The 16,980-nt window shown below is 46.0% G+C and overlaps 1 protein-coding gene across 5 annotated transcripts in view; it reads right to left on the bottom strand.

Moving 5' to 3' along the window:
• Positions 1–16,980, bottom strand: part of DOCK11 (dedicator of cytokinesis 11) — a 195,112-nt gene that overhangs the window by 87,593 nt on the left and 90,539 nt on the right. For all 5 annotated transcript variants that reach the window (XM_027054306.2, XM_027054307.2, XM_053201592.1 and 2 more), the window contains exons 19-24: positions 15,391–15,483; positions 12,336–12,459; positions 8,663–8,784; positions 7,872–7,958; positions 6,064–6,153; positions 339–457 (exon numbers count right to left, since the gene is read on the bottom strand). In XM_027054306.2, the coding sequence (XP_026910107.1) occupies positions 339–457; positions 6,064–6,153; positions 7,872–7,958; positions 8,663–8,784; positions 12,336–12,459; positions 15,391–15,483 (635 nt within the window). The remainder of the gene's footprint in view (positions 1–338; positions 458–6,063; positions 6,154–7,871; positions 7,959–8,662; positions 8,785–12,335; positions 12,460–15,390; positions 15,484–16,980) is intronic.

The following is a 16,980-nucleotide window of genomic DNA, read 5'->3' as shown; positions in this document are numbered from 1 at the left end:
TTGCTGACGCTGAGTTCCATCCCTAGATATTCTGGTTTCACTGGTACGAATGTGGTCTCGGCACACACATCTTTAAAAGCTCCCTGGGTGATTCTAACATGCAGTAAAGTTTGAGAACCCCTGGTCGAGGAAAACACATTCAGTTTGTCCTTTGATTTCTGGTACCATCTATCCCTGGGGATACAAGGTCCCCCAGTCTGAGAAGCATGAAACAAGAGAGAACAGATATTAGATTTCTGACTTTTGCATTCTCATTTGGAAGATAAATTTGTATTTAAAATGCAGAAACACAAAAAGAAACAAGAGTTGCTTCTCCGTATTATAGGGCCGAAACTCACATGGTACAGTTGACAGGAACGTCATCTTCGTGGGTCATGTTTGTGAGAACTCGGAAGAGTTGCATAAGAATTACAGGCAGAAACTGTATCATCACTTGGATCTCCATGGCATGCAAACACTAAAATAAGCCATTGTTAGTTACGAAAACAAACAGAAATAGGACGTAACTTGTCAATGTGAAACAACAAAAAATCAAGTCATGAGAGATGTACTCACTAGAATAGAAGCTCACGTAAACGTGAGCTTTGTAAGACAGGGCGCTTTGGTTAGCTCCTTTAGCCACATCTCTGTTTGGGCCCTCAGATTTTGTTAGTTTATTTCGCATTAGATACTTTGTTTACTGAAGATAAAAAAGTATGACTGGGATAAGCGGGTTTTGGAACAAAGACGCCTGAGTCTCGGTAAACCGACACGTCCCAGCAGGCGGTGTGTTTGACAGAATGGGGACCACCAGTCAATCTGCTGAGAAGGGAGATTCAATCAAGTGCATTTCTCTACATAATCGGCTTTCCACTGGCCCCACCCACGAAACTGAGGCCGCACGACATTCAGACATCCTCCTAGTACATTTCTTCCAAGTTGTAACACCCTGTCTCTGGCGGTAGGTGCGTTAACGGCAAAAAGAAGCCATGTGCCCACATATACGTAGAAACGACGCAAGCAGCGGAATCTGTAAAATTTCTTTCTTCTTCCTTCCCTTCTCTCCGCGTTCCTTCATTCACTCAATCGTTTAACCAACCAGCCAACCAGAAGGCGAAAACAAGTCTCACTGTTTCGACCTCCCTTCAAGGTTTCATGCTCTGGGAAATACAGAGATGGAGGGGACAAGTCTCTGTACCTAAGGAACTCACTCTTTCTCTTTCCCAGGCCCCCGTACATAGCCTAGCCTTCCAGGTTTTCCTTCCTTTTGCCCCCTCTCTTCCAGCCTTACTTGCCATCACCCCCTCTGAACCTATAATCAAAATAGTCTAATCGTTTCCTAGGAGGCCTCTACAGGTTCTCTTTACTTCCCACACACCCACCTCTCATTTCCAAATTCACCTCCCTCCGACTGGGTTACAGCAGGTCACCTCCTGTCTGGGATGCCTCCCCATGACCTAGGGCAGTGCTTGGCAGCCAGGGGCCACTCTGCCCCCCAACGGGACGTCCCGCCGGGTCTGGAGACATTTGGGGTTGTCACAACTGGGGGTTGCTGACACCTAGCAGGCACGGGCCACCGATGCTGCTAAACATCCGACAGTGCACCGGACAGCCACGTACGACAATGAACCTGTCCAAAGTGTCAATATTGCCAAGGTTGAGAAACCCTGGCCTGGGGTTCAAGATCACTTGAGACCTAACCTGTGTTTTTAGCCTTAACGCTTTCCACATTCTTCACAAGGCCAAACTGGTACCTTGGTTGCTCTGCGAGTAGATCACATGCATTCCTGCCTTGGTGCTTCTGTTCGGTTTGTGGCCACATCCCAGCCACCTTTCCAAGTCAAGTTCAACCCCTACACTTCGGTGAAGCCGCTCATCCCACTCATTCAACAAAGGCACTGTGAATGAACTTCCAAATGCCAAGCACACCAACAAAAGCCCTGGTTCCCACCATCAAGCAGTTCACGGTCTATGGGGAGGGTGGCCGGAGGCGGGGTAAAGACCCGGGACTAAATCTGCAATACGAATGGCAACGTGTACAAATAGCGGTCTATACAAAACGCACAAAGGAAGAAACAACGGAGTCTTCAATAAGGCTTCAGAGAGGAGGAGAGTTAAAGGGCAAGTGCGATCACATCAGGTAGAAAAGAGAGATGGGCAGTCAATGCAAAACTAATCCTGTATCGCTCCTCGGTCATTTATTCTCGACGCAACAGCGCTAGAGTGCTCTTTTCCCCCTTTGTTACAAACAGAACCACCACGAACAAAAGGCTGTCAAGGGCCCCCCATTCCTAGATGTACCCCAGCAAGCTCCTCTCATGCCACCTGCCCCCTCCAGCTGCTCCCTGCGTTCCAGCTACACCGTCTTTTCTTTCCTTCTGTCTTTCAAACATGCCATCGCGAGATGTTTACATCTGCTGCAATACTCTGTTCTCCTTTGCCGTGGCTTTATCACCTATGCTTGTCTTCCTGTCACCTATTTCTTTTCAGCTGGAGGCATCAGCTCCTGAGACAGCCCTCCGTGACAACTCCGTCTAGAACGTGCTCCTGTCACGCCGGACCCCGTTAACCTGTTCTCTTTGCTTCACAGCATTTATCTTGACCTAAAGTTACTCATTTATACACTCTCTACCCCAACTAGAGCAGGTATGTAGTCTGAACAGTTCCCCATTATATTCCTAGTGCCCTCATCAATATCTGGCCCATACGAAGTGCTCAGTAAGGATTTGGTGAATGACGAGATCAATGAATAAAATAAGGAACCAACAGGGGCGCCTGGGTGGCTCAGTCGGTTAAGTGTCCAACTTCGGCTCAGGTCATGACCTTGCAGTTCGTGAGTTCGAGCCCCATGTCGGGCTCTGTGCTGACAGCTCGGAGCCTGGAACCTGGAGAGGGAGTCTGTGTCTCCCTCTCTCTCTGCCCCTCCCCTGCTCGTACTGTCTCTCTCTCTCTCTCTCTCTCAAAAAAAGATTAAAAAAAAATTTAAATAAGATAAGGAACCAATTAAGATGGGAGGCCTGTAGTCTCAGTGGTTCCTAAATTCCCTGAGCCCTCAGCACACCAACCTGTACCATGCACTTGATATCTATCATATCTTGCTTTCGACTCTCATTTGTACTGATGACTTATATTGTCATTTCATTTATGTATGTCCTCTCTCTCCAAATGGTCTTAAGATGGGCGATGACCCTCAGTTATTCTTCTCTGCAAGCCTCGCAGCATCGGGGGGAAATATTCCATACATAAGTAGATGTTAAGTGAATTGGTAAAACAAGGCCATTTACAGGGACAACAGACAGCAAGGCTTGATGGAAAGAACACGAGACCAGGAGTTAAGACACACGTGTCGCAGGCTGAGCTCAGCTCTGCTACTGACTAGCTGAGTGACCACAGGCAAATCCCCTCTACTTGGGCTTCAGTTTCCTCATCAAAAAAATCTCAAGACGCCCTTCCAGTGCAAACGGTCCATACAGGAGTTCCGCTCTTTCTGCAATCGTGTGGCATTTCACTCACTGCCACTAGAGGGCGAGCAAAGGTCACATAAATATCAGAAATTCCACACCCTTAAAGACACAAATAGGAGTGCGTTTCTTTTACTCCATTTTAAGAATACCAGTATATGAAAATGATGCTCTGCTCCATTCCATTCTGCTAAAACTTTTATGGAGCTTCCCCCCTGGAAGAAAAGCCAAAGATCTTAACAGACGAAGCATTCGTACACAGAGCTGGCTTTCTAGACGTTACCCGAGGAAAGGATTTGAAAGCTGGATGACAGTTATACTGCTTATGATAATTAAGAATAATAGCCACCACAGGGGCACCTGGGTGGCTCAGTCGGTTGAGCGTCCGACTCTCGATTTTTGGCCCGGTCCTGGGATCAAGCCCCATGTTGGGCTCTGTCCTGAGGTCTCCCTCTGCCTCTCTCCCTCATTCAGGCACTCTCACTCTCTCTCTGTCTCTAAAATTAAAAAAAAAAACATTTTTTTTAAAAGAATAATAGCCACCGTTTATCAACCATCTATCTCCCTGCTTCTACCCTACCAACAGTATCTTCCCAATATGGTAGGCAGAATGATACTTTAAAAACCCAAATCACAGGAACACCTGGCTGGCTCAGTCAGTTAAGCCTCCGACTTTGGCTCAGATTGTGATCTCGCGGTCTGTGGGTTCGAGCCCCGCGTCGGGCTCTGTGCTGACAGCTCAGAGCCTGGAGCCTGCTTCCCATTCTGTGTCTCCGTCTCTCTCTGCCCCTCCCTACTCGCACTCTGTCTCTCCCTCAAAAATACAAATTAAAAAAAAACCAAACAAACCCAAATCATGCCATGTCACTCCTCTGTTCAAACTCCTCATCACGGCTTAGGAGGCCTTACCTGCCTAGTTCCTCCAATATGATGTCCTCACACTCTGGAAGTCCCGCTGGACACACCAAGCAAAGCAAACTGCTCATATTTATATATATTTAGATTTATGTACATACATATAACACACTCACTTACTTGTTTATTTTCCATCTGCCTCCACAAGAAAGTAAGCGCTTGACAACAGGGATTATTGTTTCTTTCTTTCCTTATATTCCAAACACTCAGAATGATGTCTCTGACCCATAGAAGGCACTCAAGAAATAAGTGTACCCCGAGTGATTACGATATGGTGGATGTCCTATCTCACTTAAGCCCCACAACCACCCTACGAGTTGGCATCACAGGTTATCCCTGTGTGACAGATGAAGAAACCAAGGCTTGGAGTAGTTCAGTAACTTGGCCAAGGTCAATCACAGAGCTAATAGGGGACAGATCTGGGACACAAGCTCGGTGAAACGATTCCAGAACCCATACCTGTGGTCTCATGTCACACTACCTCTCTGAAAGAAACAAACATTTTTGGGGGCACCTGAGTGGCTCAGTCACTTAAGCGTCTGACTTCAGCTCAGGTTGTGATCTCACAGTTTGTGGAGTTCGAGCCCCGCATCAGACACTGTGCTGACAGCTCAGAGCTCCAGGCTCTGGAGCGTGCTTTGGATTCTGTGTCCCCCTCTCTCTCTGTCCTTCCCCTGCTCATGCTGTCTCTCTCTCTCTCTCTCTCTCAAATAAATAAACATTAAAAATTTTTTTAAAAAAAGAGACAAATGTTTTGGTCTCCTGAGAACATCATTAAGTAATAACATACATCCAAAGGGAAATCCCGTAGAGATTTCATTTAAAATAACAATTCCTGGGGTGCCAGGGTGAGTCAGTCGGTTGAGTGTGCGACTCTTCATTTTGGCTCAGGTCACGATCTCCCGGTTCGTGGGTTTGAGCCACGCATCGGGCTCTGTGCTGATGGTGCGGAGCCTGCTTGGGATTCTGTTTCCTTCTCTCTCTGTCCCTTCGCCTGCTCGCTCGCGCGCTCTCTCTCCCCAAATAAATACATAAATATTTAAAAAATTAAAAACAAATCAATAAAGTAAAAATGCCCCAGACTTTCCATGGCTGACCTACGAAAGGAGTAACCAGAAACAGTCCCTGCCAGCTGGGTCCCACGATGTACAGTTCAGTCCCACCGTGTTAGGGAATAAACAGAGCCTTGGGTTCTCAAGACATTTAAATAAAATATGGTGTTTCTTAAGACTCTCTCCCACGCGACACGCGGAAACTGGGCTTTTCGGTCTTCAGTGGACCCTGCTGATATCATCTTTCACCCACAGACACAGGAATCGTCCATTTTACTCCCAGCAAAAGGGACGCGCTCCCATGTGTCCTGACCCTTTTCCCCACGGCAGGAGCCACCTTCACCGGGCAGTCAGCAGGAAGAGAAAAGAGCCAAGAAAACCGATTTATGGAACTGAAGTAAACATTTTCATGAGATTTTCAAAAAATATGTCGACAGAGTCTGGCTATAACAGTTTCTTCCTAATGTAGCAACTCTGCTGTCTGCTCCTAAATAGGCAACTGATAGAAAAGCACATTACAGAAAGTATTCCCTTGAGGATACACAGCCCCAACTATTTTAAGGTGTTCATTTCCCTCCCCCCCCCCCCCCATCAAAACGTGGCAACGAGAAAGACACGAGAAACAAACCTTCCGCCGAAAGCTGCTGTTCATTTACCTTTAAATATTTAATGAGCTCCCCCGGAACTTCTGTGGAGCCCGACTGAATCAGCTGGCAATGATGGAAGAATTTGTGGACATGTAGATCCTGCAAAACAGATGGACACAGCCATAGAAATCTGATTCATCACCCTCAAACACAGGCGCTCTAACGCTCCGTCCCCCTCGCATCCGCGTCTCACAAGCTGATGGATCTGGGTCTTCTGACTCCCAGATTCGGCAGCTGCAGTCACCGACACGTGTGCCCGTGTCCCGTGGTCCCCTCGCCATCACAAAAAGCAGCAAAACCGGGCGGAGTGAGCGTGTACCCACGCATACCGGGCAGGCCACAATCTTTGCGCAGCTAGCCAAATGTTCATTTAATTCCTTTTTTTGACGGGTGTGGTCTGTCGGGTTGGGCAGCCTCTACATCTTAAGCAGGCTTCATGCCCAGTGTGGAGCCCTATGCGGAGCTTGAGCTCACGACCCTGAGATCCAGACGTGAGCTGAGATCAAGAGTCGGATCCTTGACTGACTGAGCCAGCCAGGTGCCCCGGGCTGCTTCTAGATTTTAATGATCGTGGCAATTTGGTCGGCAAGTATCCAGCCGTCCTATGTGGAATCTAGATATCGTATACCGAGAAGGACCTTATAGGCCACACGAAGGAACGTGGACTTCATCTTCCTCATCGGTGAATTTCCAAACTGTGCTTGAGAATCTCCAACAGGTATTTTGATTGTAATTTCATGGATGCCAAGAACAAGGGTAAACTACTAGCCATCCATGATCCACTGACTTCACATTGCTATGTTCAATTCCGGTCTATCTATGAGAAAAACATCAAACAAATTCCAACAGAGGGGCATCCTACAAAACTTCACTACTCATGAAAACTGACAAGGTCATCATAAACAATGAGTGTCGGAGAACTTGTCACAGCCAAGAGAAGCCTAAGACGATGTGACAACTAAATGTAATATGTTACGCTGGATAGAATCCATAGGTAAAAAAGAAGGAAATCTGAATAAATACAAACTTTAGTCAATGGTTATGGATCACTACTGGTTCATTAATTAGAACATACGTGCCATACTAATTTTTTTTAAATATTTATTTATTTTGGGGAGAGCACAGCAAGGGAGGGCGAGGGAGAGGAGGACAGAGGACCCAAAGCAAGCTCTTTAAAGAGCTGACAGGCCGACAGCAGCGAGCCTGATGTGGGGCTCGAACTCCTGAACCAGGAGATCGTGACCTGAGCCAAAGTCGGACGCTAAACCCACTGAGCCACCCTAGTGCCCTTGTGCCATACTAAATAATGTAAGAGGTTAGTAACAGGGGAAACTCGGCACAGGGTGTATGGGAATTGTATGTACGACCCTATTTTTCTGCAAATCCCAAACTGTTCCCAAAACTTAAATTTATTTTTTAAAAAAGGTGATGATAGCCTCCAACCTTCCTTTCAGAGTTTTGTAAGGCATGAATCCATTAATGGGAATAAACGGATTTGGGGATTTGACAGGGATTATACAATTTGAGCTATTACAGTTAAGAATGATGTTATTGCTAATGAGAAAGTCTTTGAGGCCACAACTTCTCTGAGGCTGCAGGAATCGAACATAGTCTATTTTAAACAAGAAATGGATTCAGGAGCCCCCGGTTGGCTCAGTCAGAAGAACATGTGACTTTTGACTTTGGGGTCCTGAGTTCAAGCCCCACACTGGGTGTAGAGATTACTAAGGAAAAAAAAAAACAACAACCACCAAACAAAGAACTTTAAAAAAATATTCAAATAGCAAAATTGACGAAATTCACATGATGCAACTTACTTGAGTATAAATGGTAGACTCTAAGTGGCTTTTAATCTTCAACAAAGGCTTAGCGCCATCTACCCACTTAATATCCACATTAGACTGCTGTGAACAGAAACAAATGTGTTAGTTTCACACATAGGGAATTCCTGGAGAAAACAGTCTGCCTTTAGAGTAAATGGATCCTAAACCATTTTGAATTTCCAATCTTTGGCAGGCTGACACTTTTATAAATTACAATAAAAATGAACTAGTAACTAAAGGAGTATTTTAAGATGATGCACAAACTCCAAGCCCCAGCTTTTGAAACTTATTAGAATTAACAGACACAAGGTAACCTGGGTCAAATTGCTATCAAAGTTTTACACTGATTTTCCTGACTTATCTTTCTTGTGGACCAGTCCTCAGACCACAGTTTGTGAAGCTATCCTCTAGAATACAGCATTCTACTTTTCATGTTTTTGAGAAAGAGAGAGAGAGAGAGAGAGAGAGAGAGAGAGAGAGAGAGAGAGAGAGAGAGACAGCGTAAGCGAGTGAGTACAGGGAGGGGCAGAGGAAGGGGGGAGGAAGGAAGGAGAGAAAGAAAGAGGAGAGAGCGAAAGAAAGTGAAAGAGAGAGAGAGGATCTTAAGGAACTTCCATGTTCAGTGCAGAGCCCAACCCGAGGCTCGTTCCCACGTCCCTAGGATCATGACCTAAGCCAAAAGCAAGGGTCAGACGCTCACCGACTGCGCCACCCAGGCGCCCCCAGCATTCTACTTTTTAAACATGACATTGTGATTACTTCAACAAAGACAGTTACTCTCCTACCCTTCTTGATTCTGCATCATTCACATTCAAGTAGCCTGGAGGAAGATTGGCTGAAACCGGCAGCTGCTGCTCAAATGTAATGATTCTACCATCCTTCAGCAAAGGTACCCAGGCAAAGCCAACTGCCAACACAATAATCAACCGTGAGAAACGAAATCGCAAATGCAATTAGCTCCACAAATCTCTGGCTGCTGGGGAGCAGGGCAGGGTGGCGATGTTTCCTGCGGTGGGGGTGGGGTCCATATGTGGGAGTCCAGGTGTTGGGCGTCCGAATACCCGGGAAGGAACAATGCATTTGGATGGCTTCCTAATCCCAGCCTGGCCACTAATGACTTATTTACTCAATTTCCTGGACTATAAATTGGGAACAACACACAATCTTTCCATCTCATAGTTAGGAGAGAGCAAAGACAGGTAATAATATACGAAAATACTTTAAGTTTTTAAAAGTGCATCAGGACCATTATGTTTACCCTTTGGGGGATAATTTGTGGTAGACTTATTTTTTAATTTTTTAAATGATTATTTATTTTTGAGACAGAGAGAGACAGAGCAAGAGCAGGGGAGGGGCAGACAGAGAGGGAGACCCAGAAGCTGAAGCAGGCTCCAGGCTCTGAACTGTCAGCACAGAGCCCAACACGGGGCTCGAACTCACAGACTGTGAGATCATGATCTGAGCTGAGGTCGGACGCTTCACCGACTGAGCCACCCAGGCGCCCGTAGACTTATTTTTTTTTAAAAAGGACTCAGACCTCTCTCATCCATTCTTAGGTGAAGTACAGAGTCTTGTGTCTGGGACAATCTCAGACCACCAGCAGTAAGTTCCAAAGTTTCTGACAGCAATCCAAGAGTAGGGGACTACGGAAAAATCAAGGTCACAAGCCAAGGTTGCAGTCCGTATTCATACAAGGCAGTACTCAGTTGGGCGGTTTTCCTGAGTACAGGAGGAGGAAAACGCAGTAGGAGAATGCAGCCAGTGCATAAGTGTTTACAACTTGCATCCACTGAGAGATTTTTCCCAGTCTCTATATTTCTTAACGGTTCTACTCAAGAAAGCCTCTTGGATTTCTATTAAAGAACTCATCATGTTCTAGCTAAATGAGTCAGAGCCATCTGTATTCCTCAGGTTGAACAGTGTCAGTATTTCCATTATAGAGATTACTCTGGGCTTCAAGTGTTTATAACTCAGCAGTAAAAAAGCTTGCTCTGGACCCAGTTCTGGCATACGAGACAGGGTGTTGGCTGGAGAGCACTTTTTAAAGCCGCTGCCTTCTGATTCTTTAAAATTCTTTGCGTGAGCGTGAGCGTGTGTGTGTGTGTGTGTGTGCGTGCGTGCGTGTTTATACTGTGAACACAGAAGTCAACACAAATCTGGTTAGAATGTTTTCATTCACGTGTTTAATTTGGCAAATGCTTTAATTCTTAAAAGACAAATATGTTGCTTTCTCTAAGTAGACTAAATGGCTTTCTCAGACTCTGAAACACGCCCGCAGGGATCTTTACTAGTACAGCTTCAGAAATGGTTTACCCAGAGCTGTTCTCCTATAAAGAACACAGGAAAGTAACATGAGTGCAAGAACCATTCAAAAGGACTCTGTCAGAGTAATTAACCGAAAACTGGACAGGAGACAAATGGCTTCCAGTCCAGAAAATAGGAAAATCTCTCTCTTGTTCTTGGGCAAAACTTTTCCCCACAGAAATTTGTAGTGAGCTAGAATTCAGATACCATACAATCCATCCGTTGTTTTTTTTTTTTTAAATATAATTTATTGTCAGGTTAGCTAACATACAGTGTATATAGTATGCTCTTGGTTTCGGGAGTAAATTCCCGTGATTCATCGTTTCCATACAACACCCAATGCTCATCCCCACAAGTGCCTTCCTCGATGCCCATCACCCATTTTCCCCTCTCCTTGCCTCCTCTATCAATTCATCCGTTTAAAGCGCACAATTCAATGATTTTTAGTCTATTTCAGAAAGCTGGGCATCCACTGCTACTCATTCCAGAACTCTTTCATCACGCCGAAAAGAAACTCCACACCTCTTAGAAGCTACTCCCTATTTTCCCTTCTCCCCAGTCCCTGGCAACCGCTAATCTACTTTCTGTCTCTATGGAATTGCTTAGGCAACACCTTCCGCACGGTGAATTAATCAAAAGCACGACCAAGGGTGTCTCTCAGTGAAAACGCATATAGAGCACTTGGAAGCTGGAAAGGTACGATGTCAAGCACACGCCATCTGGCTCAAAGGCGTGGAGCCACTTAAGGATGGGCAGTAACACGTGATGAGTGGCCCACAGAATAACCATCTCCTGCTCCACCGAGCACCTTGCCCACTGCTGTCTAGGAAGAAATAAGGAAGTAGTCATTTGTCTTTCAAGAGAGGCACAGCCTTGGGTTCCTACTGTTCCCCCAGATTTCTTCTCAACCCTCAAGGTCCCTGCCCTGAACAAACTGCGATTTCTATGGACTTCCCGCAGAACAGCTCTTACTGGTGTTTACAACCCTTCTGTATTTCCATATTGGTGACAGAATGCAATCAAATCCACAGCCTGGCATTCAAGGCTTTCCACGATCTGACGCCTCCTTATCAACCTGACATCCTGTGGTTCCCCCTCCCAACACCCTGTGCTCTCGTGGTATTGAACTATGTGTGCTTTCCTGGCCATACCCCTCAACAGTCCGCCTCTCTCTGTACAGGCTGCTCCTTTATCCTTGAATCTGCTACCTTCCTACCATCACTGCATTCTCAATCTCAACCCCGCCCCTCTAAGGCCTCACCCAAACACCATCTCCTCCTGGAAGCCTTCCCAGATTCCCAGCCACTCGTCCCTCCACCAGCTGAAGTAATAACTCAATATTCTCTGAGATCACATCGTACCACTTTCTCAGTAACTACTTTTGATCTTGTATTGTAGTTGTCCACACAGGTCTCATTTCCCTGGCTAGACCATACGCCCCCTTAAGACGCAATCTATGTTGTACCTACTACAATGTCTTTCTTGCACATAATAAACATGCAGACGTAGTTGGTGAACGAATGAATGAATGAATGAATGAATGAGTTTAAGGCCGATCCAGGCCAGCTTGGATCTGAATCCCAGAGCATGCTGACATCTATACAGTGGGGGTGGCACACAATGTTTACAGGGCCCCTACTTCTTTACCTCCAGCCTTGCCGAATGGGACCAGGACTGGGGCTTCACTACTAGAGTTTATTCCAGTTCATGGCATCTGTTCTGTTCTCACTAGAACCAGGGGGTGTCCCCAATCTCCCTCAAGCTCAACAATGTCCCCAGCTTTGGGCTCACCTCCCACTTCCTCAGGGAGCCGAACTGGAAAGTTCTGGTTGCTGGGCCATTCTACATAACAGAAATAGCACAGATAATGCCTATCACAATATGTGTCCCCGCATGAGAAGCATGGCTTTATGTCGTATGTGTCATTTTACGTGACTTCCAGGACTCCAAGCACACAGGCAAGCATTTGGACGCGACATGTGGTAGAAATGGTGGTCGCATGAACATACAATTCATCTCACACCGATGAACCTTTTAACTCCGAAATGTGCTTTTTAAGAAGTGGTTCGCAGCCTGAGGAAAAGAGGCCTGTTGCATTCTAGACAATTCCATCTCAAACAGTCGTAGAAAGACACTTTTAAAGAATACACGCACCTGGAGTTTCAACTGTGTCCTGCTTTTTGGTTGTTCCCTTTGTGTTAATTTCACAACTTACATGATAAAACGTGAAGAGCAAATGATGCTTTTGATGCAGGTGAATGGGAAGCTCGATTTTAATCTGCAATGACAGCAAAATCGCACACAGCATTTTGTTTCATTTTTAATTGTCAAGCTGGACTGTCAGACCTTTAGTTCAGTTGCATCGTTACTTTCCCAATGACGTATTTTTCTAAATGACAAGCCAAGTCACCAAATAATAGATACTGTTTAAACATACTTTCAAGGCTTGTCCAGTCCGTTTCAACTTGAAAACAGTATTCTCCTGCGTTGTGAGGGTTGATTTATTACTTTTGCTGGAGAGGTCAGTGGATTCTCCCGGACTGAACTTTGCAGCAGGATTTTCTAAAACACTGGATCAAAACCACAGCCTCACAGCCCAGGGATACTATGTAACTCAATCTGCGTCAGTGAATACAATCTATCCAAAATGTGTACTGAATTCGGAAGGCTTCTTTTCTCTAAATTGTTGTCTTCCTTTATGCGAGGGGGGTGGGGGGGGTGGATTAAGCTTTGCAAATAAACCTGCAAAAAGTCACTGTGGTATTATGGTATGCACCAATTACAGTCACGTAAATATCTTTTGAAGCAAAATGTATGTTTACTTAAAGAAATAACAATTGTAGGGGCACCTGGGTGGCTCAGTTGGCTGAGCATCAGACTCTTGCTTTTGGCTCAGGTCACAGTCTCATGGTTTTGTGGGTCCGAGCCCCACATCTGGCTCTGCACTGACAGGGCAGAGCCTGTTTGGGATTCTCAGTCTCTCTCTCTCTCTCTCTCTCTCTCTCTGCCCATCCCCCACTCACACTGTCTCTCTCTAAATAAATAAATTTTACTTTTATTTTTTTAACATTTATTCATTTTTGAGAGACACAGTGTGAGTAGGGAAGGGGAGAGACAGGGAGACACAGAATGTGAAGCAGGCTCCAGCTGCCAGCACAGAGCCTGACACGGGGCTTGAACTCACAAACCATGAGATCACAACCTGAGCTGAAGTCAGAGGCTTCACCAACTGAGCCACCCAGGTGCCCTTATAAATAAATTTAAAAAAAAAGAAAGAAAGAAAAATTGTCACCCTTGACACGTGAATTTAATCCTAAAAATGAATACTCTTTTCTTAAGATTTATTTTATTTTTAGAGAGAGAGAGAGAGAGAGAGCCATGAGTGAGGGAGAGGGGCAGAGAGTGAGAGGGAGAAAGCATCTTAAGCAAGTTCCATGCTCAGTGTAGGGTCCGATCCCATGACCTTGGGATCGTGACCTGAGCCAAAATCAAGAGTCAGACGGTCAACCGACTGAGCCACCCAGGCGCCCTTTCAAATGAAGACTTTAATACAAGCCCCCAACCTCAAGTGATTTTCCAATCAGGACCCAACCAAATATGTGCAAAGCCTCCTGGAAATATGTCAGCGACAAATTACGGGTTAACTGATTTGACGCACGTGCATTTACCTGCACAGAACACATGCAATGTCCCTCTCCCTCTCCCGGTCCTGGTCAAGACAGACTGGATGCCTGAAAAGCCTGCTTCTTTCTGGCATCCTAAAAATAACGTGGATTACTTCTACCTGATCAAGTTTTCTGCAGCGACTGGTGTTGATTACAGAGGGGGCCAAATTAAAACAGCTCGGGGCGGGACATCTGGCCGAATTATCATTCATGCAAGGCGTGGTTCTGGCGTTAGAACTGATTTCTGTCATAGGTAGATGTCGCCAGAGCGTGCCTATTCACAGCGTCCACGCCATCTGGGTATCTAATGGTCTGTTGCACATAAATACGGGCCTCCCCTCTCCCTGGGGGGCTAACCCACAAAGCCGCCGCCTGTATCCAGGTTCGTGGAGACACGTAGGAGTCAAATCCAGTCTGCAGATTTGGATAAGCCAGGGACATGCCGACTAGAAGAGGCTGTGACAGAGACACTAAGAGAGACTCTGGGAGGTACACAGAGGTGTAGAGGTGGAGAAGGAAAAGAGACAGAGACAGGGCCGGAGAGGTAGACTGGGGAGCGGGGCACAGAGCCTGGGAGACGGTATAGGTCCCACTGTCTACACTGTACCGAGGCATTAGAGCAGCCAGCGGGATTCTGGTGGCCCTCAAGTGTTGCTGTGTCTCCCAAAGCCTTTCACTTACAGAGAGGCTGCACCCCCAACCCCATGCAAAACCACAGGAAGAAAAATCTAGAAGGGCCTTGAACAAAATCTGCTCTGAATTTCTTATTTTATTTTTGTAAGTTTATTTATTTCTTCTGAGAGAGAGAAAGGAGGGACAGAGAGAGGGAGAGACAGAATCCCAACCAGGCTCCGCACTGTCAGCACAGAGCCCGAGACGGGGCTCGAACCCACGAACCGTAAGACCATGACCTGAGCCGAGATCAAGAGTCATACACTTACCCGACTGAGCCACCCAGGTGCCCCTGAATTTCTTATTTTAAAGCTGAGGCAATGGACGGGGCGCCTGGGTGGCGCAGTTGGTTAAGCGTCCGACTTCAGCCAGGTCACGATCTCGCGGTCCGTGAGTTCAAGCCCCGCGTCGGGCTCTGGGCTGATGGCTCAGAGCCTGGAGCCTGTTTCCGATTCTGTGTCTCCCTGTCTCTCTGCCCCTCCCCCGTTCATGCTCTGTCTCTCTCTGTCCCAAAAATAAATAAACGTTGGAAAAAAAATAAATAAATAAAGCTGAGGCAATGGAGACTCAGAAAAGGGAAGTGACTTGTTCAAGGTCATGGAGCCAGTTGTTGTCAAAGCTAGGGCCACAATCCTAGCTCTAGTCTCACATTTGCTTCCTGCATCGTTACCTTGCACCAGAGTCCCTTCAAATTTGCGGGCAAATCTTCTACTGTCATCAAAGGGCACCAAGCAGGCAGTGGCCCTTCATCTTGGTGTGACACTTTCTATTTTCATAGGACAAGGGATTGCAACGGCAGATAAGATGATGGAAATGAAAAAAAAGAAGAGCCACCACCGTGTTTGATAAACATCAGAAAAATGCATTCTTACCTCATCATAGAACTCTGGATTTTGGTTGTGATGGGAGACAACAGCGTAAGCATTTGTGGTAAAAACAGATCCTGCAGGTTTTCCATAAATACACTGCAAAAGAAGGAAACCGAGTCACCAATCTCGGTGAGAAGGTCTTTAAACATAATGCAATGGAACCACATCCAGTCAGAGGCATCTGTGAGCACAAGGCCACGGCCAAGCCCACTCAGTTCTCACCGTGAACTTGTAAACTCCGAATCATTTACCCGCACTCCAGCGATCACCCCCAGACATCACCTAACTTGGCTGCATGGGTGCTTCCGGATTTCCGGCCATCAAAGAAACGCACTTCCAAATTCGTCGATGGCAAGGAGTCAAATATGGCTAATCGTGTGGAAAGGAAACACTCTGAAACCAGATCTGGAAAGCTTACGTTCTCTGATGCTACTTGCTATCTTAACTGAAGAGGCTCCCCCTAAGCCAGTTAGCAGTATTTGCTGAACGCTCCTTGTGTGGTGGGCAAGGTGAGGGGTTAGAACGAACACACACACACACACACACACACACACACACTAGCCGATACATGAGGCTACAGACGAGCTCACTGTTCTCTCACTTTATGAGCCACATTTCAAAAGTCACCAGCTTTCTGTTATACCAATAAAATAAATGCGAGGCTTTCTATGGTTCCATGCAAAGATCAAATTTCATTTCTGGTGTGAGTTTTTCACTTCCATAGGGCCTAACTGCTTCACCCTGTCACTTCAGAGCCAGCCTCTAGGCCAGCCAATTCTCCTTTAAACACGGTTGTGAAGGCGATTTGCAGGAACTGCCGAGAGGTAAGGTAAGAATCTTGAAGTGTACAAAAGGATATTGCATGGGGGAGAAAAGGAATAGTTATTCTCATCTGCAGTGAAGGGAAAATCAGAGAAAATATACCTAATTTGAGCCAGCGAATTCTTAACCTAGGTTTCTGGGGCGGGGGGGGGGGGTTGGCAGGGGAGGAACGACACAAAAACAAAAAACCCACAAAAAAACAAAAAAACGCACAAAACAAAAAACAAGAACAACAAAAACCACCTCTTTTCAAAGGCAGGGGTTATTAAACATTCAACGACTTAGGGGCCTCCAGCCTCTTTCCCCAGGAGGGTTGAGTGGAAGCCTAGCCATCCATCTGTCTGATTTAGGCTCAAGCTAGAGAAGCAGGGAGCCAGATAAACAATTCGTGACGGCTAGATGTTCTCAGACTTCTCTCTCAGGCCTCTGATGAATGTGCTAAAGAGTGAAAACATAAAGGCGCTATGAAGTGGTAGGTATTTAAGGATTGCTCTGTCAGATAATACGGAGGCACCATTTGGCCGGTCACAGAGAAGAAGTCCTATCTCAGATCAAAGCACTCATGCTGTGCTTCTGTTTGCTCAAAGACTGTTCAGGTTTCAAGGAGAAAGGAGTTTATAGTCCCCTGATGATACCATTATAAACTGTCAGGTCATAGGAGAAAATGACCTTGTGATTGCACATCAGAGCCATGAAAAATCAAAGTGGAGCAAAGGCAAAAATCTGGTATATGAAGCTTCCCCCGTTTTTCAAAGCTACATATGCTCCTAC

The sequence above is a fragment of the Acinonyx jubatus genome, chromosome X (genome assembly GCF_027475565.1).
Source record: "Acinonyx jubatus isolate Ajub_Pintada_27869175 chromosome X, VMU_Ajub_asm_v1.0, whole genome shotgun sequence".
NCBI lineage: Eukaryota > Metazoa > Chordata > Mammalia > Carnivora > Felidae > Acinonyx > Acinonyx jubatus.
The sequence above is the reverse complement of the archived record's forward strand: the minus strand, read 5'-3'. Positions and strand labels throughout refer to the sequence as shown.